This window comes from Mus pahari, chromosome 12 (genome assembly GCF_900095145.1).
Source record: "Mus pahari chromosome 12, PAHARI_EIJ_v1.1, whole genome shotgun sequence".
NCBI classification, from domain to species: Eukaryota; Metazoa; Chordata; class Mammalia; order Rodentia; family Muridae; genus Mus; species Mus pahari.
In genome coordinates, this window is record NC_034601.1 from 39,771,937 (window position 1) to 39,795,004 (window position 23,068).

General features: G+C 40.2%; 2 protein-coding genes across 3 annotated transcripts in view; one reads left to right on the plus strand and one right to left on the minus strand.

Moving 5' to 3' along the window:
* Positions 1-18,503, minus strand: Slc35a5 (solute carrier family 35 member A5). 2 transcript variants are annotated; one of them, XM_021209303.2, is made up of 7 exons: positions 18,228-18,503; positions 17,306-17,491; positions 12,265-12,363; positions 11,154-11,287; positions 7,212-7,279; positions 2,736-3,516; positions 1-1,411 (listed from the first exon to the last, which is right to left on the minus strand). In XM_021209303.2, exons 2-7 carry the CDS (start codon positions 17,469-17,471, stop codon positions 1,346-1,348), a joined length of 1,314 nt encoding a protein of 437 aa, XP_021064962.1. In that variant the 5' UTR covers positions 17,472-17,491; positions 18,228-18,503; the 3' UTR covers positions 1-1,345. The 2 variants fall into 2 exon arrangements, with proteins under 2 accessions (XP_021064962.1, XP_029400698.1); XM_029544838.1 differs by having other exon boundaries at positions 2-1,411; positions 11,154-11,284; positions 18,228-18,497.
* Positions 18,504-18,610: 107 nt separating this feature from the next.
* The window catches only part of Atg3 (autophagy related 3), a 27,379-nt gene continuing 22,921 nt past the window's right edge, over positions 18,611-23,068 (plus strand). Inside the window, exons 1-2 of the mRNA XM_021209203.2 lie at positions 18,611-19,032; positions 22,056-22,097. Coding sequence (XP_021064862.1) covers positions 18,961-19,032; positions 22,056-22,097 — 114 coding nt within the window. The 5' untranslated portion in view covers positions 18,611-18,960. The remainder of the gene's footprint in view (positions 19,033-22,055; positions 22,098-23,068) is intronic.

Consider the following 23,068-nt stretch of genomic DNA (forward strand, 5'->3'; position numbering starts at 1 on the left):
ATTCCACACCGCATATCTTATGACAGAGTACAGGTACAAGATAAGAGTTTAGTAATTATTTTAATTAAAAAGTTTTAGCAATGATTGCCATTTGTATTATTCTGGGTAGACAGGTAGATTATAATAATAGTAATATTTTATATATAAATACATGGAAACTTGAAGAAGGAATGTGCAAACTTCATGGTAGCTTATAATTCACATTTACAGTGTAGGAATTTGTAAACACACAGGCTTGAAGCTTGTTTCTATTACCCTTCAGCTATAAGACCCGGAACAAATCACTCTATTTTCTTACATTTTAATTATCTGTCACATGACTGCTCTACCAATGAAGAGTCAACTGGCTGCATGCAAACTTGTCTTGAGAAATACCATGCACTTAGAAGTAGGAAGTGTTGCTGAGAGGTGCCTTTCTGGTTACTGGCCCTCTTGGAGTAACATAACACTACTCTATTTCATTAAACGTCATTATTTTTTTACAAAAAGATTCTTATAAAGGCATCCTAAAACCAGAGACTTGACTTTTAGAATAGGATTTTACACAAAGATAGGTAACAATTCTACAGTTCAATTAATAACTCAAAAATAAAACTGAATTCTCAGCACAGTAACTCAACATCAAAAGGTAACGATGTCAAGATTTTGTAAATGTACAAACCAAGTATGGCGCAAACAATTCTATAATGGCTTAGGTGACTTAAAATACAAGTGCTAACTATGATAACATGGCAACCAATTTTCATGTAAATAAAGCTTTAAAAAGAAGATGATTAAAAAAACAAAAACTTGAAATTTTGTTTCTGAATAGCTTAAAAATATTTATCACAAAGAATGTTATTTAAAATGTATGGCACAGCCAGATACTTAGGTCTTTCAGCCAAAACTTTTAGAGTGTTATTGCTTTAATAAAAGCAAAATGACTACTGCTAAGGCCTCGAAATCTGAGGGACAAGCAGGACAATGTAACAATGACACAGAGAGAGAGATGACCTTGGCAGGCAAATGATATGACACGATTAGTATCTGGCACGCTGTCTCCATTTGTGTAACTGTAGGGTCAAATTAACATGATTTCTGGACCCTGGAGGCTGAGGAGATAATCTGCGTAGTGTCCTGTTGACTCATCAGGTAGTCAGCTATGCAGAGTTCTATGTTTAGTTCTCAGAACTCTGCCACCCTGTGGCTGCTATAGATCTTTGATGGAGTTGTTTATTCAGTGGTTAGATACATGTAAAGAATACTATGCTTTCACACATCATCACTTTATCAGAAAAGACAATTGCCACAAATGCTGAAAATGTGCAAACACAGTTTGTGTGAGTTGTCCACCAACCAGGTACCATTATAAAGTGTCATCATCTGAGTCATCACTCTTGAGTTTGGTAAGTCTTTCCAGCTCTTCTCCATCCTAAAAGGAAACATGAAATGAGTAACTAGTTAGAGTTTGAGATGTTTCAATATCTTATTGGATACATGAATCAAAGGCTTATTCACTGAATTATGAGTTTCAGTTTAACTGTGTATATAATCTGGTCAAACTGAAGAGTTGAACTGCTAGAGTTAGAAGCACAGAGACGATACAAAGTAAAGATGGGCCAGGAGAGACAGCTCAGTGGTGAAGAGCACTTATTGCTCTTGCAGAGGACCCAGGTTTGGTTCCCAGCACCCACATGGTACTTTACAACTATCTGTGGCTAACAATCACCTGTAATTCCCATCCCTGAGGGATCTGATGTTCTCTTCTTATGTCTGAGGGCACAAGGAATACAAATTGTATACACACATGGAAGTAAAACACACAGACACACACACACACACACTAAAATAAACCTAAACAAAATCTTTTTTGCTTTATTATGAAAAAAGTGAAGTGTATTCAACTCAGACCAAGACCACCACCTGCAGGTCTTTCAGGGAAGTGATTAAAGGATGGTAAATGATTTGAAGAACTCTTGGTACTAACATGATTTTAATTCCTTAACGAGCAAGGCAAGCAGTTATTATCAATTCACTGGAAAGAACAGAGGAACCCTGAATGTACACACTCTTGCTCACTCAGGTTTGGGACACATGATGTAAGGTTTTTTTTTAAATCTTAAAATCTGTTATCAAAACCTCAGAGATACAACATGTGGACTTTTGCCATGAGACCAGTAAATGACAAACTTTCCTACAGAGTAAAATGGGCTCCTGATGTGAAATAGTTAATCTTTGTGTGTTGACAAAAATTGTAAATTCAGAATAACTACATTTTTTAGAATATATTCTTATCTAAGAGAGCTCTTGTTAAAAACCATTTTCTTATGTGAAATAAACAGATAACTATGGAGAAGATTAAGGTAACAAGTTTTCTGTCAATGTAAGAGACTAGCTTCTTTTTTCCAACCACTATGTAGTGGAAAACCAAGGAACTGGAAGTCAGAGCACACGGCTCCATTATCAGTTCTTTTACTTACTGTCTCTAACCATAAATCTAGGAGAGACAAGATGAGACAAGGAATTGAGTACCTTTGGGGTCTGCAGTTCTATGTGATACAACTATATAGTTAACACATAAAATCCTTGGGGCACTATGACTTACATAGTCCTTTCCAGCATTGGAAGTCCAGGTCATGGCTTCTGTAAGTCACAGAGATCTAAGACACTTTCTGACACACTGATGCTATTCTCTTTTTTGAATACATGTGCTTTGACTTTAAGAATTAGCACAAAGTGCATCTGCACCGACTTACCCCACTGGAACGCTCCCAAAGACTGCCACTTAGATGGCGGATCCTTTCTTGCTTAGGTGCACACTCTAGATTTTGAGGCTTGCTAGCATTATAAATAAATATGGAGAGGAGGACTGATGGGGCTTCCAGGAAAAAATCCAGGGAGGGCCTGAAGTCAAAGACCAGGACGGACACTGTAGTGATGATGACAGTTGTCACCTGGGCCATCAAGACATGAAACATGTTATCTAAGAATTTCAAGATAAAAGCCACTGAAAGGCCCTGGAAGGCAGTCACGAAAATAAGGACTACTGAAAATGCATTGTGGCCATAAAAAAACCCACAGTTCTGAATCTGATCACGGTTACTGCTCTGAAGGACCAGGGTCAGCCCATTAAAAACAATGCCAAAGAAATAAAGCTTGCTATTCTGTATGAAGATGCTCTCAGTGGGCTGTGTCCCCTCCTTCAGGATCTTCTCATTATAGATATTGGCCATTGAAGAAATAAAACATTGAACTATAATCAGAACGTGGCCCAAGCCCAAACGGATGTGACTAAAAACTCTGGCTGTGGTGTTCCACTGGACTTCGCTGAAAGTCCACTCCTTCGATGTGCAATTGTCTCTTAGGTAACAGTCTCTCCTAAAATTAAGGCAGGAATTAGATGGGGTGAAGAAGGCATCGTGATGAAATCCATGTCCTGCCAATTCATGCTGGGACGTTTTGGTACTGGCTGTTAGGGCCACGATAGACAAGAACAGAATCAGGAGGGATGCCCACTGGATCCAGTTCAGATGCCGCCTATGCAAAAGAGAGAAAACAAGATTTTACCACATCTGCTTTCACTCCTCTTTCCCCTGTTAAATGTCCTACTGAAAATTTGGGAACTTGAATACTTGGTTGAATAAACTATACCCAGTAGCTAGTATTCCCTACAATCCAACTGCACCATAACTTGATGGGACTGTGTCTCAAACCCAACCCTTCTATTCACTTTCAGAATGCTTTAGGGACATTTTTAATTGCTTCCTACAAATTACCTTGAATGTGCAGGTGTAACACAGCATCCTGTCTTTGACAGTTATCTTGGACCTCTAATACAGTGATTTTTATTGTGATAAACTGTAAATTCTAACAGAGGACCTTAGCTCAGTTTGCAAGAATCAAAAAAGCAATATGGATAAGCTTTAGTAATCAATATAGATAAATATTCTCAAAGAAGACTAGACTCACGACACACACACTCCTGGGTCAAGGGTCTAATAATAAGCCACCATAAAACAAAATACTGGAGGATAAGGAAAAAAAAAAATTACACTTGGGTAGCATTTCTTAAAAAACCTAACAAGGCTTTCCTTATTGGCTTTACCTGACAATAAAGTTGTGAATTGTAGAGGATTTGTGTTGTCATTCTAATTGATCATTTACTCAGCTCAAAGGCATGCACTCAACAGGCAAATAAAGGTTTGCCCTCCCTCCTGAGGGAGCTTACATTATAATTATAAGAAAGCCATGAGCTAAGTGATGGCAGACTTGAGGCGTACAAGCCAGGGGTCTATACTGAGGACGGTTACTTGTAGAGGTAAGACAGAAAACCAACTATGCAAAGGCCACAAAGAGGGTGCGCTGCAACTATCTCTCAGTTGGGGACAGTCTGTAAGGCCCCTGAGAAGATGGGGAAAGCCAAGCAAAAGCAGAAGTGTCAAAGTGAGAACTGGAAGTGACAAAACTGTTATCACTAGAGGATTTACTAAGTGCCTAGGACACTATAGGCAATTCTTGCTCTTAGGGAAAAAGCTAAGTGAGAGGTAAATGCTTTCCTTGTTCATGTGTTTATGAAAGAATAAGAAAGATTTGCCATGGCTTTGTGTATCTTCTTCCTCCTAGAGAGCTATAGCTTTAAAGACTCATTCTAAACTCCCAGGACATATGCAGAAAAATGAGTCTGACTTCAATTCTACAACCTTATTCTCTGAAACTGCTAAATGCACATGGTAGCTTCATTCTCTAAAACTGCTAAATGCACATGATCTCTATGTATCATGCCTTCTTATGTATGATTTTCATATAACTAGATTTAGATCCCAGTGACGGGGTTAGTCATAGCCCTATGACACGGGGTTAAAACCATGGAGAGCCACAACATTGTTGAAGGTGCAGGTAGCACACAGTAAAGCTGTAGAAAGTAATGACTGGGAAGAAAAAATGTAGAGAGAGAATGGATATCTAATTTATGGAAATAATTATAATCAATTACTGTACATGGCAGATGAGGAACTTTATAGCTTTCAGAAGTTTTTCATACTGGCAGCTATAGATTTTCTGCTAATATTGTGAAGAAAAGAATCTAAAGGAAAAACCCTGAAATAAAGTCAAAAGTAGCCACTGCAAATAACTATTGATTCAAGCTAATGCTGTAGGGAAGATAAAAATTACTAAGAATTTGAACAAACATGGGGTATTTTCAGAAAAGGAATATGGCGTTTCATAAACTACTCAGCTGAGGATCTGTGCCTAGGCGATGACTTGAGCCCACATGGCCGAGTTCACTGTTCATTCAGTGGAACAGCAGAGCTCACTGAGCAGAGCCCTCCGCTGCCCTATAGGACAGCAGCTGATGTTCAGAGTGTAGCTGGATGGCTGAGGGCTTCTGCTCTCATAAATATTATGTTTTAGATGTGTTTTTACAAAATGATCTCGCAGTCTCTTACAGTTTACCACATAGATGATAAATTATGAAAAGACAAATTATTTTGTTTGAATTTTTTCTTTTACTATATTTTGTATGTGTGCATATGCAGGTATGTGCATGCACACAGGTACATGTGAAGGGCAGAGGACAACTTGCAGAAATGGTTCTCCTTTCCCCATATGTGTCCTAAGGACTGAACTCAGTTCATCAGTCTTCACGGGGATCACTTTAATCCGCGGAGCCATCTTGCCAACACTAAGATTTTAACTGATCACTCTGTAGGGAGCATGACAGAACCTCCTGCTCCTTTTGCCCTCCCTTCCATGTGAACCACCCCTTTGCCCCGTTTCTCTGCATGTACCTTCCCTGCCAGTTACTCAGCATCCGCCTGCTCTCTGGTAGACTACTGACGTATCACAATGTTTGCAGTGAAGCTACTCTTATTTTACTTAGTAGTCCCAAAGTGCAAAGGAAGTTTGGTACCGACAGTTTAACCTTCCAGAGATGCTGGAAAGTGTTTCCTTTAAGTGAAAGCTGAAAAATTTCAACTTAACATGGAAAGGAAAAAATATGTTAAGGTTGTTAAGGTCTGCTGAGGGAAAAAAAAATCTGTTCATGAAGAAGTTGGGATGCCTCTTTCATCCCCTTGAAATGGCTCCATACTATTTGCTGCTTTCTATGCAAGCTTTATATAGGCTAGCTCATAGTGCTGGAAGGTGCTACACATGCTATCAGAGGAGAAAGGTAATCATCTACCTTACCTAGCTGGGACCCCTGAGAAATACAGTAACTATCAGTTTAGCAATATATCCATGCCGATACAATAGTAGCAAAAATGTCACAGAAGTAGCCAACCTCTTCTGAATAAATTTAAGGCCCACTCTACAAGTTGAAACCTATACCTGGAGCTGTTATCAGGCATAGGAACCTGTGGCTAGACAGTCATCGGCCCTAGAGGAGTACTGTTACCATTATTCTGTTAAATGGACATACTACTAAACTAACTCCTAATGACTTAATCATTACACTTGTAGATTAATGTATCTCTTAACCCTTATCACAGAAGTGTTGTTTTGTATTAGATGGTAATTAACATAAAGACCCATAAGTGGTCAAGGTTCAGAGAATAAGAGATAGTCTGTGACTCTGTCCTCCCAAGGCTTAGGGCTAACTGAGGAAAAGGTGGCAAAAAGAGTGTGAGAGCCAGTGGTGGTGAATAATGTGGACACAGCTGGGCAGATGTGTGTATGACTCATGGCAACTGTGATAACATATACAAGACCTATGCAAGTTCAAGGGAGAGAGGAAGGTCCAGCATGGAGCAAGCATGTGGGCACACAGTCCTATCCTTCCATAAGGAATTGACAGCAGCTAGAACAGGGAGAGTTAGTGTTTGTCAAGGGTGCAGCCCCTGGTAGACTGGATGTGGCTAGTAATCCTAGCACTTGGGAGGTTGAAGCAGGTGAACTATGAGTTCCAGGCTATTCTGAGTTACAAAGTAAGATCTGTCACAAGACCTTAAAACATCTTTTAAAAAAACACTAAAAATTAAATTACTAGCAAGTAGTAATCAAATATCTTACTTTTGAAAAGTTCAAGATATTTCATATACCCGATGGCACAGGATTTAAACAGCACTAGAATTGCTTTCCTCACTGGATAAACAAGGTATCTAACATAAAAGGTTAGTTAGATATAAAACCATGGCTTATGGATTCTGAAGGTTCAGCATTCTGCCTAATTCTCTCGAGCCAGACTGGCCCACTTTAAAGGATGCCATGTGCTTCCATTCTGAATTACTTACTTCAGCACTATCCTGAATAGAAGAGCTGTTGTTATAATGCTAAAATTCGAGAAGATAACAGCCATGGCCTAGAAAGAGAGAGAAGATAGAATTACAATCCAAGCGAAGCACTGACCTCAGGACCTCCCGCCTTGCTGCTCACCTGACACAAAAGCTTTTGAGTCGCAAAGCAGAAGGGTTATTAGGGCAGCTGTTTCACTGGGGGATTAAATTCCATTTTTTTTTTCTTGTTAAATTTACACAGATATGATCAAGCTATTGTCAGGATTTGACAATACGTGTTTAAGTTTGGCGAAGGCGTGTGTATAGATGACCTGAACGTATATAGATCAAAATACACAATCTAAAGGGGAAGCATACTTCTTTATTTTTATTTTAACGGCTGTCAAAGTGCTTTATAGACTTCTTAAAAATTATTATTTTTGTGTGTAGTCCTGGGAATCAAGTAAGAGCGATTCACACCTTACCACTGAGCTCTAGCCATACTCCCCTTAGAGCTGTTTAGTATTGACTTGATGGGCAAAGAGAAGGGAACGTGCTAGGCCTGTTTGAACATAAGAAAATGCAGGTATATCTTTAAGCATTTTTGTTATTTTAGAAACTGAATCAGTTTTCCAGTTGAAATGACACGGCTTAAAACATAATTCATATTAGATAGTCTTTTGGGTTGATCTGAATTACTCTAAACATTTAGAACTGTATTACCTAGATTTTATAGTAGTTTGTTTTTGTGAATAGTTATATTTCTGTTTAAAGTGAACACAACACACATACATATATTTGTATTGCTCAAAAGATATGAAATTCTACCATTGTGAATTGTAACTGGATCTGGCAATACTAATATTTTTTAACACTATTCAAAAGCTGTTTCACTTTTCCTTAATTCTTTAGGGAGAATATACAGAGAAGCCAGGTATGCTGTTACCTATCTGTAGTTTCAGCACCCAGAAGGCTAACGCAAGAGGATCTTTAGCTCCTCTGTAGTCTGAGACATACTAAAACTCTGCACCAAGAACAAACAACAGGAACTACCAAGTCTTATATAACCACTAATAAAAGCAAACACTACAAAGTTAAAAACAAGAAAAGTGAAATTGAATAAAACTAATTGTAATTCTAAGAATCTAATGTTTTTCTATTGAATTTTGTAGTAAGAATTAGTCAATCATATGTATTTACTCATCATAAAAAGTAGTAGTTTACTATATATACATAGTGTACTACTGAATCAGGGTAATCAATCAACGTTTCTGGCTTCCCAATCATTTAGTATTTGTCCATGTGGGAAACTGTGAGTGGATTTTCTCAGTGCAGCACACTATAATACAAGTGTCTGTGAGTTTCAGGTGGAGAGAAGAGGAAGAGATGATGAGGAAAGAGGCTAGTTGGTAAGAGTAGGGAAGTAGTGACGCTGAGCGATCACACAGGAGTGGTGAAAATACACACAACTAGTCAGTCTGGCTGCTTCCTGTGTTAACACCAGAGAATGCATCTAATTATCATCCTGTCCTCAAACTTCTATGCACCTTCATTTAATTCCTTAAGTAGAATTAGACAAAAAATACATACAATAAATCATGTCATCTGTTTCATAATATTTGTGCTTACAGCTGTTCGGGAAGAGCCAAGCAATAAATACGGAAGAAGAATAAGGAAGCTGCAATTTTGCTTAATACTGGGCTTATAGGAACAGGTATAAATGTTCAGCTAATCTGTTGGTTTCCAATAAAATATGACTAATATAAACTAATGAATAATAATGAATAATTAATATAAAATAATGAATAATATAACTAATGAATATTGCTGTGATAGGAATTATCAAATCTGAAAAAGTATAAAGAATTTAGAAGTAGGTATGTTACATGAGCTGAACTGTTACTATCATTACAAATCACACTGAAAAGAGAAAATAAAATAGACATCTCCGGTAGATGGAGAGAGGGAACTATGTAGGAGAGAGGGTAGGGAGAGGAACAGGAGGGATCAAGTGTAGGAAGGATGCTGAGAGAGAGAACTGGAATCAGTGCAGGGTGGAGGTATCTCTGGGACAAGCTAGAAATCTAGGACAATGGAAACTCACAGGAATCTATGAGGGTGACACTAGCTAAGACTCCTAGCAATAGGGGATATGGAACATGAAATGGTCACCTCCTATAACCAGGCAAGACTTCCAATGGAGAGATGGGGATACCAACCCAAACACAAAACCTTCGAACCACAATTTTTTCTGCCTATAAGAGGTGTGGGGAATAAAGAGGGAGAGTGAGGGAATGGCCAAGCAATGACTGGCCCAACTTGAGTCCCATGCCATGAGAGAGAGCCCATCCTGACACTATTAATAATATTCTGCTATACTTGTAGACAGGAGGCTAGCATAACAGTCATCTAAGTGGCTTTACCCAGCAGCTGATGAAAACAGATGCAGAGACTCAAAGGCAAATACTAGGCGGAACACAGGGAATCTTGTGAAAGACAGGAGGAAGGACAGAAAGAGCTAGAGAGACCACCACAAGAAAACCTACAGAAACAACTAACCTGGGCCCATAGGGGCTCACAAAGACTGAGACGCCAAATAGAGAGCACAGGATGGACTTAGTCCTACACATATGCAACAGATATACAGCTTGGTCCTCACCCCTAGTAGCAAGAGGAGGGGCTGAGTCCCTTTCCCCTAACTAGATGGCCTTATCTAGCTTCAATAGCAGAAGATGCACTTACTTAGTCTTACTGCAACTTGATATGCCAAGGTGGTATCCATGGGAGGTCTCCCCATCTCTGAGAGGAGGGCCTAAGGGAGAAGGGAGAGGAGAGGGAGGAACTGGCAGCAGAGGAGGGAGGGGAAGCTCTGATTGGGATGTAAAGTAAATACATTAATGGAAAACAAAGCAACAGACAAAAGACTATCCCCTATCATAGAGCATCCCTATATCACAGCGCAGACAGGAGCACGGGTGTTCAGTTGGCCTAAGCACCTGCCTTTGAGATGGTTTAGCATGTTTTCTTCTATTCTGCAGAAGAATTGAAGAATTGAAACAGAGGGCAGGCAGGACACTCCCAGTCACACAGATTTCCTCGTGTGAAAAAGCACTAAGTGCTCTATTCCTTCTATGTTCTAGTGCTCCCTCCTTTTAACTTGTTTCTAAAGCAGATCAGGGCTTCACATAAAGGACTACTACTTATAATTAAAGCGATTAGCAGAAGACTTTTAGTTGTGATTACCAATGCCTTTCCAAATTAATACAAAAGATGTATCAGAATTGAGTATTCCTAGTATTCTCAGCTGAATTGATATAGTTCCACACTCTTAAGGAATCTGTAGATAAGATTAATATAAAGGGGCCAGCAAGATGGGAAAAGGTGCTTAGAACCAGCCGATGACCCGAGTTTGATTGATCTTGGGACCCATACAGTGGAAGGAGAGAACAGACACCCACAAGCTCTTCTCTGGCCTCCACATTCCTGCCATGGCACATGTGTACACATGTACATACACAAACATACACATAAATGTAACAAAAAGGAACAGGAAAAGCCATGTAGAAACTATGGATATAAATACTTAAATAGTAACTGGATAAACTACAGTATAACAGGTATGGAGAGGTCCATTAGCCGTATTATTTTCTGAATTCATACTGAAAGTCTGAGTGGCGGTCTTGAGTTGTCATAAGAGAGCTCAAAGTAAAGGGAGACTGATGGTTTACACAAATCAGGATGGCTTCTGAGTCCTCTTGCCTGAGAGCAATTCCCCACCCCACCAAAAGCCAGCACAGAAATCATTAATACCGTGAGATCTGGCACAGACAGGCAAGTCAGTATTCATGTGGCTCTAGACAAGTGTCAGGAAGGACAGTGGAAATGAGAAAAAGCAGATCACTTTGGGGATTCACTTTTTTCTGTCTTCCCAGGCATTTCCTCTGTTACACTGTTACTTACAGGTTGAAGATAGGACAGGATATAGAAGACAATCAAGTTGTCCAGGAAGTACAGAAAGGCAGGAATGGACCACTTCATGAAACTTGAGAATTCCTTCCAGGAAGTACATCTCAAATGTCTACTTTGATGATCTTCTGAAGAAAGAAATATATGCATCATACAAAGCAATCATACAACGAGCAAACAATCTCCAATGAGAATGCTTATGTTCCCAGTGAAAGTACACCAAGCTTGATTACTAATATAATTCTATAAACTGGGCTTTATTAAATTGCCTCTGTAAGTGACTTCAGGTTTACAGAAGTAAAAGATAACATGGCATTTATTAGTATCTCTTTTTCCCCACCGTGTGTCATAAACAATCGGCCAGACCCCTAGCAGAAACAGAACCATAATCTTAGTAACTCAAAGTGACTCCAGATAGACTTGTGCGTTTTATTTCTCTGAAAGCACAACCAAGAGCTCAACAGAGTAAGTAGACGAGAACAATGAAGCCTTTATGCTTTCACTCTCCCCTCAAGGGGTGATCAAAGAAGACAGCTAGTAAGTGAAATTTTCTATGCATGCACTATGCGATGGTTAACTTTACTAATCCTGGTTTTAGCTCTTATTCCTGCTCCAGACTTCCAGAGACTTCTGGAGACATGCTGTGAAAGAAATAAAATGGAAAGAAAGAAAAAAAAAAAAGGTAAATTAAACCCTTCAAGCAATGCACACACTTCATGAAATTATGAAATGCACTCAACTGACTAGAAACTCATCACAGACCAAAACTCTGTGGTGTGAATGTGCAAGCAGTTAAGTGGTCCAAAAGCTCTGTTTAGTTCACACGAGATGGAAGAGTAATAGGAACTGAGATGGAAAATTAAGAAAAACCCACTGAGGAAATCCAACCTAGGAACAAGCGATGAGGAGCAGGACACTGGGAAATACAATGGAAAAACTCCTAGCTCCCTTCCTTTCAATACAAGTCTCCTATCATTTTCTTTGATCCTGTTTCCCTACCTATAAGATATACTCATGTTTGGACTAGACTAAATGCTATAAACGCTGCACCATTCTACTGTTTCTTGATAGCATGACTTAGGAAATAGACAATATTAGGAATTACCTTTCTTTATAACACAGAGTGATACAAGTATACATAGAATCAGCTTCATCAGCTCTGAGCACACGTTCACAGTGGTAGGGAGATAGTCATACTTGTTCTCTGAAATGTAACAGGACAATTTAAAACCATCAATTATTTTGAATGTTTTTACATGTAATTAATATATTTTAAATTTAAAAATCAAACTTAACACTTGTTACATTAGATGTCTTTTAGCTGGCACAGATTTTCTGAACATGATAAATATGTTGGGACGTTAGAATCAAGAGAAGAACAAAGAAAGTTCCATGGGAAGGAGGCAGAGACTGACTTCTAAACATTCAGTACCTGACTCATCAACAGTTTTTTATTTTTTTCAAAGATTCATTAATTATACATAAGTACACTGTAGCTGACTTCAGACACACCAGAAGAGGGCATCGGATCTCATTACGGGTGGTTTTGAGCCACCATGTGGTTGCTGGAATTTGAATTCAGGACCTTCAGAAGAGCAGTCAGTGCTCTTACCTGCTGAGCCATCTCGCCAGCCCATCAACACTTATGAATTTACCAGCTGAATTAGTATTTAGCCTGACTTATTTGCCTTAAAAAAAAAAAAATCAAGGTATACTTTGCCAATGGCATGTCATTAACTCAGAATTCTCCAACCTGGTTCATATCACAGTACATACAAGAACAATGCTTGGCTCCCCAGCCCCTGCCATAAATGGTAAACTGGGGTAGAAAAAAAACACCTATGTGGCAAAGAACTTTGCTATTTTTAAGGCCTAGAGGCAGTAACTCTAAGTCACTACACCCATTGATGAATTATAAAGGATATTCTAGATAAAAGGACAACTGAATTAAGCATGAGGTTTGGTTAGCAGGTTTAGTCATAACCTGCTTTTTTTTTTCTAAATACTTCACAACAACTTGCTTTATAATAGTGACAAGAACAAGTAGAATCTTCATTAAGTACTATTTTTAGAAATGCATTTCTCCTTCTTTGCAAACATTTGGTTGCTTCTCTTATAGTAAAACTTGGCAAAATGGCAGATGGTTCTCCAATCTTCTCTAATTTTTTCCCTCTTTGCTGCAGAATCCCTTGAACATTCAACATATGCCAAATTGACTGTCTGTTTCTAGGTACAATCTATCAACCTCTACAACAGCATTTGACAAACTGTATTATAACTATTTATTGTGTTATGAAACTCTTAGAAAGTAAACATCCTATGACAAATAGACCAGGCTTGGACATGCTCCTATAACTGGCATTTAATAAATATCCAGCTGAATTTAAGTATTTGCTTGTTCAACTGTATGTATCATCCAGACTATTCAAATACCTACTCCCTTTACTCATTTTAAAGACAGACTTCAATCACACTGTTACCCTTGAAACATTTTTCATAATCTTTATCATGAGATACAAACACATGAACTAAAATGAGACACGAGGAGGCTCAGGTTACAATAGTGAACACTGTGTCAATGTTAAGTCATTTTTGCTTTCTGCTTTCTACTAGTTCTTTCTGGTATAACTCTTACAGATAATCCCAAACTGTGTGACTGGTGTGTATGCCTTAGTACACGAATCTCTTATACATACTTAGAAGTGCCTTTTCTCTAGTTCCAGAGAAAGGAACCATGGCCTTACTATCTGCCCATTCTCCTGTCAGAATCTGTCCTTCTCAGGATTAGTGTCAATACCTACCTACTTTGACTCCAGAACAGCTCCTTTATTCCTCTATTCATCTGACTTTTAGCATCAATTCTTAAAATTTGATAAATGAAATGTAAGACACCAGGCCTTAACAGTCTATTAGTCAACATCCATTTGGTTTCTTACTTTACTGTTGTACTCAAAATATTCATTTTCTTTTTCAAGACACTGTTTCTTTGTGTAACTTGGCTGTCCCAGAACTAGCTCTGTAGGCTAGGCTGGCCTCAAACTCAGAGATCCTTCTACTTTGCCTCCCAAATGCTGGGATCAAAGGTGTGTGCCACCATCTGGCTCAAATTTCTCATTTTCTGATAAATATCTTCCAGCTACAAATGCCATTGGGCTTGTTCTAATCAGTATCTTTTCATCATGTGGCACTTTTGTCTTATCTCTTTTGGTTAACTGGTTAATCTTCACTGTCATCTTTACTGGATGTGGAGTCCCCGGTGACATGCCTCTAGTGCATTTGTGGGGATGTTTCCAGAGAGCTTTACATAAGGGAAAACACTTCCTGAAGGTAGTGAGGCAAACTCCCCTAAGTCCTTGGGTCCCGGATGAATCAGAGGGGAGAGGGCAAGTGTGAGCTCTCTGGTAGGACTTACCTCTGATTCCTGTGGATGCTATGACAGGCCACTGCCTCACACTCCTGCCTTCCTGCTTTCCCTGCCAACAATGCACTTTGAACTCTCACACTGGGAGCCAAAACAAACCCTCCCTTCCTTAACTGAAGTTTTCTAGCTCTTTGACATTCCAAGCATAGAAGTAACTAAAACATGTGATTTTTTTTTTTTGGGGGGGGGGCCACCTCTCTTCCCTTTTCCAACCCTTTCTCTTCCAGGGCACTTGCCAGTTCTGTGTGTAGCACTTGAACTTCTGCCTCTGTGATCCTCCTGCCTTCACCTCCCAAAGGCTGGGATTAAAAGCCTTTCAAATGCATTCAACCCTGGCTCCCAGCTCTAATGGATTCTTAATGTTCAGCACGTTGGCCTTGCACTTAATGTAACTCTCATTGCTCTGTCTTCTCATCTGCACAAGCTGTTGCTCCTAGAGTCTAAATACCAGTTCAAGAATAACTGAGATCTAAATCTTACAACATTTAGTTTAAAGCTCACCAAATGCATCTAGGAGTAACTACCTCCTTTTACTCCTTTACTAGGTGTTATCCTTATGTGCATTTGTGCCAGTCACTGTAATTTATTGCAGTAAATAGGGCATACCTCCTGGCCTCATGGAAGGTAAATACCCTATGACTGTAATTTTTTTCAAGCTTGACCCAACTTACTTTTCCCACTAACAGTCCCTACTAAAAACACTATCAAAGTACTTGCAACTTGAACCAAAAAGATTTGAAATATCCAGTATTTCAACCAATTGCATATTTTTGTGTTTTGAGTATTTCTTGTCTCTATCGTCTATATTCTGATAGCAGGGTTGGTTGGTCTTCATCACCTGTGGCTTGACTTTCAATAATCTCCTAAGTAGCCTTCTTCCAGTCTACTCTACTGGCAGGCAGCTATAATCCTTCAAATGGTTATTTGCCCAGACCCTAGGCAGAACACCATAGATGGGCATATGAAGCCCTTGGCAATGTGTTACTTTTCTCTCTAGCCAAACCCCCTTTGTAACCCAACATTTTTAAGTGTTTTGCTCAATAATATTCCTTTCTCCCCCTCTCTAATTTTTTTCAAGATAGGGTTTCTCTGTGTGTAGCCTTGGCTGTCCACAGGGTGTAGGCCAGGGTGGCCTTGAATTCACAGAGATCTGCCTGCCTCTGCCTCCCAACTGCTGGGATTAAAGGTATGGGCCACTATCACCTAATAAATCTTAACTACGTGTTTCCCCCCAACTGTTTCTTCTTTTCCCTCTGTTCCTTTTTATAACTTGCTGTCTTTGATTCCAATGCCCGACATCCCTGTTCTTCTGGGAAATCAACTGGCATCTAGTCAGAAGTGGCCCTGCTTCCCATGTACTGCCCACAATCCTTTCCCAGATGCATGCAGTACTTTTTCATAGACTATCTCTGCATCTTGGACATAGTCTTTTTATTGCATTTCTTATAATAGACTTCTATAACATATTTACATGTTTATCTCTTCTAATTATCCAAGTTCTTGTATGCACTTTGAACTCTATGACTATGATGGTTACTATTACCAAGGACAAGGCCTCTGCTCATACCTGTGAGGAATTATCTCAGATTAGCCTCTGAGCATGCCTGTAAGGGACTATGTGAATTAGCTTGAGGTGGGAAGACCCACCTTACCTTTGGGCAACAGCATTTCCTGGGCTAGTATCTTAGACTAAATAAGAAAGTGAAAATGAGCTGGGTGTGACTTTTTAAAAAAAAAATTAAAAATATTTTTCCTGTAATATGTCAATGGATGGAAGAATTCTAGCTAGGTGGCAGAAGGTGACAGTGGATGAAGTGTATTTAGGAGATCTGAGGAGTACATTTCAACTTTCTGGGATTACAGCTATAGTCGGTTTTGAGTTGCCATGTAGATGCTGGGAACTGAACCTACAGTCTTTGTTTTTTTGTCTGTGTTCTTTGCTTCTGGGCTATCTCTTCCGCCCCAAGCATACTCTCTCTCTCTCTCTCTTCTTGCTTAATGCCTGTGGGTGCCATGTGAATAACTGCTACGAGCTTCTGCTGCCATGGTCTCTTTCCTTGGTGAACCGTACACTCAGACCGTGAGCAGGAAGACAACCTTTCCTTAATCTGCTTTGGGCAAGTATTTCGTCAAAGCAATGAGGAAAGAAACTAATATACTATTAAAACAGAGCCTAGGGCATGAAAGATAAATATTAACTGAAGTCAAGACTTACATTCACAAGTAGGTCCCTAAAAGTCATGATGTCATGATTATATAGTTGTCAATAGTTAAGAAGTAACCAATGCAGTTTTGTGGAATTAAAAAATTGTATAAACCCTTAAATTAAAAAAAAAAAGGTTTCTTGAGTATATACATACCAAACTTTTCATTTTTATTGTCCCATTGAGAAAATACTTATACTGACTCACACAAATGCCAAGAAACTAAACAAATATATTGTATTTCCAAATAAGCTACAATTGTATGCTTTACTAGAAATCCAGAAACACTTGTTGGGTGAAGTATAATCAGATGTTATGATACATTGTGTTTAAATGATCTAAATTTCATCCAGGGTTAAAAAATGTTGCCAAGGAACACACAAGGTTAAAGATTAAAATTTAAATACACTTTATCATTGACACAAAGCATAGCACTTTAAAAGGTATCATGTATAATTTATTCATAAGAACACCAGGCAAATGGTTAAAAGTACCCCATACACATTTCCATTTTAACTCACCTTCATTGGCAGAATATTTTACCAGTAAGATTCGACTTGAACTTAGAGTAATGAATATAATGCCTAGCAGGCATGTGTACAGCGTTGGTGGGCCTAACCCAGGGCGCCTGGAGCATTTTCTTTCCATTCCACGGGTTTTTAATTGCCTTAAGAAGATCACTTTCATGAGCAGCCCGGTCGGCAGACCTAAGGATTAAGCACAATGCAAATACTGAAGACTGTGCATAACAGAAAAGGAAACCTGTAGACATCTGGCCACAACTACATCAGACCAAAGACAGCTAGGAGAACAGATAGAACTTAAAGGAAACGAACCATACTGATAGGAGTGGCAACTCTCAAGACAGGAGGATGGCCAGATTGGAAATAAGTTAGGAATTGTGTAACTGACAGTTTGGGACTCCAGAAAAGCAGTTTATTCGTATTAACTTTGGTCCATAAGGAATGAATTTTGGAATGGCCTTTCCTTTCAGAGCAGAAAAAAAAAAGAGCTCACTGGGAACGATTCTTTTACAGAAACGAGCACAGTGCAAATGGTTGAATCACAGCTAATGACTCTTAAGTGAACCAGGATGGGACCAGAAGGCTCGTCTTGGGTCAGTGAGCCTAACTGGTCGGGCTTTCATGACAGATGGCCACGAAACTCCAGGCAGGGTAAATACTTGCCCAAAGTGCACAGGTAGGAGGGGAACATAGCGCCGTCAAGGGCCGCAGACACGGACCCAAACCGGAGAGCGGGGGGGGGTGGGGGGGGCGCAAGGCAGTGGCCAGAAGGCCAATGGATCAGCACTCCTCCACCTCCGCCAGGTCTCCCTCGTTGGCAGGGAAACCCTCGCACACATGCGCAATAGGAATCGCGGGCGGCTCCCAAGACCCTGAACACGCGCGAGCCACACCACTCAGCCCGCGAGGGCGCGGTTACCTCAGTCGCTCAGGGAAGGTTCTAGTGCAAGAACGGACATCATAGAGCCGAGATAGTGACTGCCTAGCTCCGTAGCAGCAGCAGTAGGTTTTGAAGGCCCATTGGTGGGGAAACTATGAGCCGGGGAACAAAGGCGACAAACAAAACAAAACAAAACAAAACAAACAAAAAAAATCCAACCCTTCTCCCGCGGCCTTCCAGAGCTGGAACACAAGGCCGAGTGAGCACCGCCCACTAAGAGCGGCCTGCGCGGCCATTGCGCAGGCGCGCTCCTTCCAGCGCTTCCGGGGGGCGGGCCGGAGCGAGGAGAGGCCGGCCTGGTCCCGCCCCCCGCGGGGCCTCCTTTTGTCACGTGTCCGGGGAGAGTCGAGTCACGTGAGACCTTAGGTGGCGGCGGGGCTGTTGGGAGAGTGTGAGAAGAGGAAGGGGAAGCCGGAAGGGGTGTTAAGTGGAGCTCCGGGGACCAGAGACAGCATCGGGGAAAAGGCCGGCCGGGGGCTGCGCGCGCACCCGCCGGCCCCTCGCTCAGCCGGCTTGGGCTCTCTGCGGTGGCGGCCAGGTGACAGCTGGGCCGGGCCTCCGCGTGCCGCCGCCCCTCCCCTCCCCCGGCCGGGCCGGGCCGGTGCCGCTGCGGGGTTCGATGCCAGTCGGACACGTCCGGGGCAGTTTTTGACTCCCCTGTGGCCCGAATTGCGACAGTCCCTCCGTGCCCCATCGCTGCTCCAGCCCCAGGATGCAGAATGTGATCAACACGGTGAAGGGAAAGGCTCTGGAAGTGGCCGAGTACCTGACCCCGGTCCTCAAGGTAAGCGGGGAGGGTTTGGCTTGCTCGGCCTTGGTCGCCCAAGTCCCGGTCCCCAGCGTGGACAGGGTGTAGACGGTGGAGGGGCGAGTCGCGAGGCCCCGTGCTGTCTCTTGCCTTGGGCTCCTGGGCCAGTCCCAAGGCTTGCTGGCTTCCCCGCTTCCACTAGAGTGAAGCTGGGTGTCTGCTGTCCCCACCGATCAGTGCCGCCTTGGAGTGCACGGCCAGGTGGTGCGGAGCAGAGGTACGAACGTTCTGACATCCATAGTCTTTTAAACAGGTAGACTGGGTCAACCTTTGAAAAAATGACAGCTTGGTGGCTAAACAGCATGCCACTTTTCCTTCCAAGTTTCATAGGAAGTTTTGCTTTTCAGGTGATCTAATTCCCAACTTCCTTAGGTTTCAGAGGAACACAGTAAATTGAAACTTGTTAGTAACTCTGAGCCGAACTAGAGCGAAACTTGAAGTTTCCCAAGCCTTTACAGTAGCCGTAACTGATTATTAATAATCTTGGACTTGAGTGATCCTACAATCTATATTGTATAGATTGGAAACGCTATTGACTGGATTACTTGCTTTCAAAAGTAAATTGCCAGGGCTTCATTCAGAGCTTACTTACACCTTCTAGGCTACATATGGTAACTTGATTTTGCTTTGTAAAAAGCAAGCAGTAAATGAGAAACAGATAATTTTGCGTAATTTTTGTTCTGTATTTTAGCTTTCAGTTAAAATTTTGCCAATTTTAGTGCAGGAGTGAAATCTGCTGATGGGCAGAGTAGACTGTTCGGTTTTTCCTTGGCAGGGGGGAATGCTTTTCAGTAATTATTTCTAAAATACTTTTGGGCCAGGCGGTGGTGGTGCACGCCCTTAATCCTAGCACTTGGGAGGCAGAGGCAGGCAGATTTCTGAGTTCGAGGCCAGCCTGGTCTACAGAGAAACCCTGTCTCGAAAAATACCAAAAAATAAAATAAAATAAAATACTTTTGAAAATAATACATTTTTGGATCAAGTTTGAAGAATCTGGAACAATTGCAAAAAGAATCTTGTTTTGTTTATATGTTTACCATGACAGTCATTTTAGTTAAGATTTACTTTTTTACTTAAGAATTAGAAAATAATTCCTACCTTGACATTAAATGTTTCTTTTGTATGTTATACTTCCAGAATATTGTATCTGTGTAGATTCACAGCGTTTTAATAATGTACCATCAATTTAACTTTTAGTCTGAGGGAGAGATGAGCAAAACACTTTTCAATTAAATATAAAATGACTATCTTGTATAGCACTTGCATTTTGTTGAACTTGTAGAACAGTTCTTGAGGAATCAAATATATATATACTGTGTAGACTTAGTTGGTTTGGACCGCACTGTGTAGCTCAGGCTAACCTTGAATTCTTAAGAGATCCACCTTCCTCTGCCTCCCAAATTCTGAGATTAAAGTGTTTTGCCGACCTGCCTGGAGGCAATGTGTGGCATATGTTTTTCGTATAAAAGAGAATTAATGGCCCCTCCTTGTCACTCCTGTGAAGAGAATCTTTCTAGATGAGGGAAGGCAAAGAGAAAAAGAGAGATAATCCAGAAAGAAATGATATTTTATTAGGAAGTAGAGGTTTAGAGATGGCTTTGTTTAGATAACAGCTGTGTAGTAAAGCCAAAATCCTTAGAGTGATCTTGAAGGGTCTCTGGTTACTAGAAGTCCCAGTCTCCTCTAACTTGTGAGTACTGTGGCATAGCCTCTCAGTACACAGTCAAGCACTTTTGCTTCTAGAATTTTTTTTCCTTCCTTGGCCAGCAATGCTTTTACTCCAGACAGCCTTATGGTTTAGTCATTTTTCTATCCTTTATTTATTTATAATATATTTTGTTCTTATTTCTTGAGAATTTCATACATGTGTACATTGTATTTTGGTTATGTCCATCTCTCCCTCCCCACCTCCAGTTTCTTCCATATCACCCCCAGCATATACCTCTGCCAACTTAATGTTTTCTTTTTAACTCTCTGAGCACAGTCACTGCTGCCTAGGTGTGTGTGGGTATAGGGTCACCCATTGGAGAACGGACAACCTACCAAAGACCACAACTTGAAGAAAAGAGACTTACCTTCTCCTAGCCGCCATCAACTGCCAGAGGCTGGGAGGACTGCTTTCAAAGCGACTTGGAGTTAGGAGACTGACACACTCAAACTCGGAGTGCCAGTCATTACCTGTACAAGATCAGGCCAATCAAAATTCCATTGGGTTCGGAGGTGCTAGGTTGAACCCTTAGCCGAGGAGTTATTTTAATACCACCTCTCCCCTACCTAGTTTTTTTTTCTTCTTCATGCTATAAAGATCAGTTTGACTTATTTTTCAGGCATGTAGCACATTGTCTCAAATTGTACTGTCATATAATGGTAAATATTTGTTGAATAAATAATATTCACAAATGGATTTTTTTATGTTGTAGACATACCACAAAAATCTTGTCTAAGTAAAATTGTGGAACAAAAATTAATAGCATTGTTGCTTTGGAGGAGAAAATACTGTTCAAAGTTTAATGATGCTGGTGGTAGTGACACAGGGCCTAGAATTCTGGTGTTCTGGAGCCTGAGACAGGAAGCTTTTGAGTTACACACCAGCTTGTCCTGAGTAACAAAACCCAATCCAGAAGAAAATAAATCAAAACAAAAGAAAAAAGTTGGTGAGGGTGGAAATGAGAATAATGGGTAATGTGAAGTAATAAATGATTTCTTCTGCTGGCTTCTAATATATCGGTTTATTTAATCATTATCTGTGATAGAGTGCTGCAAAATAACTTGTTCCCCAACCAGGGCCACTGTGATCTAAATATTAGCATGGTTTTTAAAAACTGTACTGATTAAATTGTATTGTAAGTGATTTCTTGTAATTCATCTACATTATAACTCTTTGTCTGTTAGCAAGAACCAGTGCTATTATACACAGTATATTTAAGTTTTAGTGTTTTGTTAATTTCATAGTATAATGTGAACATGGTCTAATACTTTTATTCTTTCTGCCCTCTTAGGAATCAAAATTTAAGGAGACGGGTGTAATCACCCCAGAAGAGGTGAGGTGAAGATACCCTAAAGCCTTTACATTCTTTTTTTTTTCTCCAAGTGAGAGAGGTTTATTAAGCGGGGATGGGGAGGGGGCGGTGAAGAGAGTAGAAGAGCAGAGAAGAGGGGGGAAGAGAAGAGCAAGCCTTTACATTCTTGTAATTATTTTAGACTAGTGCGTTTTCCTCTTTGTTAGAAAACATCTTGATCTTTTTTTTTTTAGTAAATTACATTTAGGTAGCTATAATAATTAGGTTAAGAGACTTTCTACTTCCCTTAGCAGATGATATAGAACATCTTTTTGGGTTTTTTTGCTCCTCATATTTCTCTGTAGTTGAACTCTTTGTGGAAGTGACAGTTGGGAAAGGGAGATGAAAAGATAGTTGTGTTTACTTATCTTTTATTGCTGTGAGGATGTGTCCTGCTGGCTCTGGCATTTGCTATCTTGACTCTGTTTAGACCAAATGTATATGTTATGATACTGTGTTAAAACTTTGATAGTGATTTTTTTCTCCTGTCATTTAGCTTAATTTTACATAGTTGACACTGAGTATTTTACCATGTTTTTGCTTTGCTAAACAAATTGTGTTGACAGTTAAGTACTGTTAGAACTATGGAGATTTTACCTGCTGCCTGTACTTTTTAAACTTTTTGCATAGAGCAATATTTTGAATGTCACTTCATTTTATTTGTTCAGCAAGTTTGTATTGTGATCTCATTCATTTAGATAGCTCACCCCCAGAAAAATTTATCCCAGGGACTTCTTCAATTTTACGAATGAACACTTACTTGTTCTTAATAAAGCAACAGATTTATTTAAAATTGATCTTTAGTTTTCACTGACAACATTATTCATTAACAGTAGAATCATATTCCTTGTTTTGATAGAAACATAAAATGAGCTTTTCCCCCTTTCTCTTTCTGCTCGCGCTCTCTCTCTCTCTCTCTCTCTCTCTCTCTCTCTCTCTCTCTCTCTCTCTCC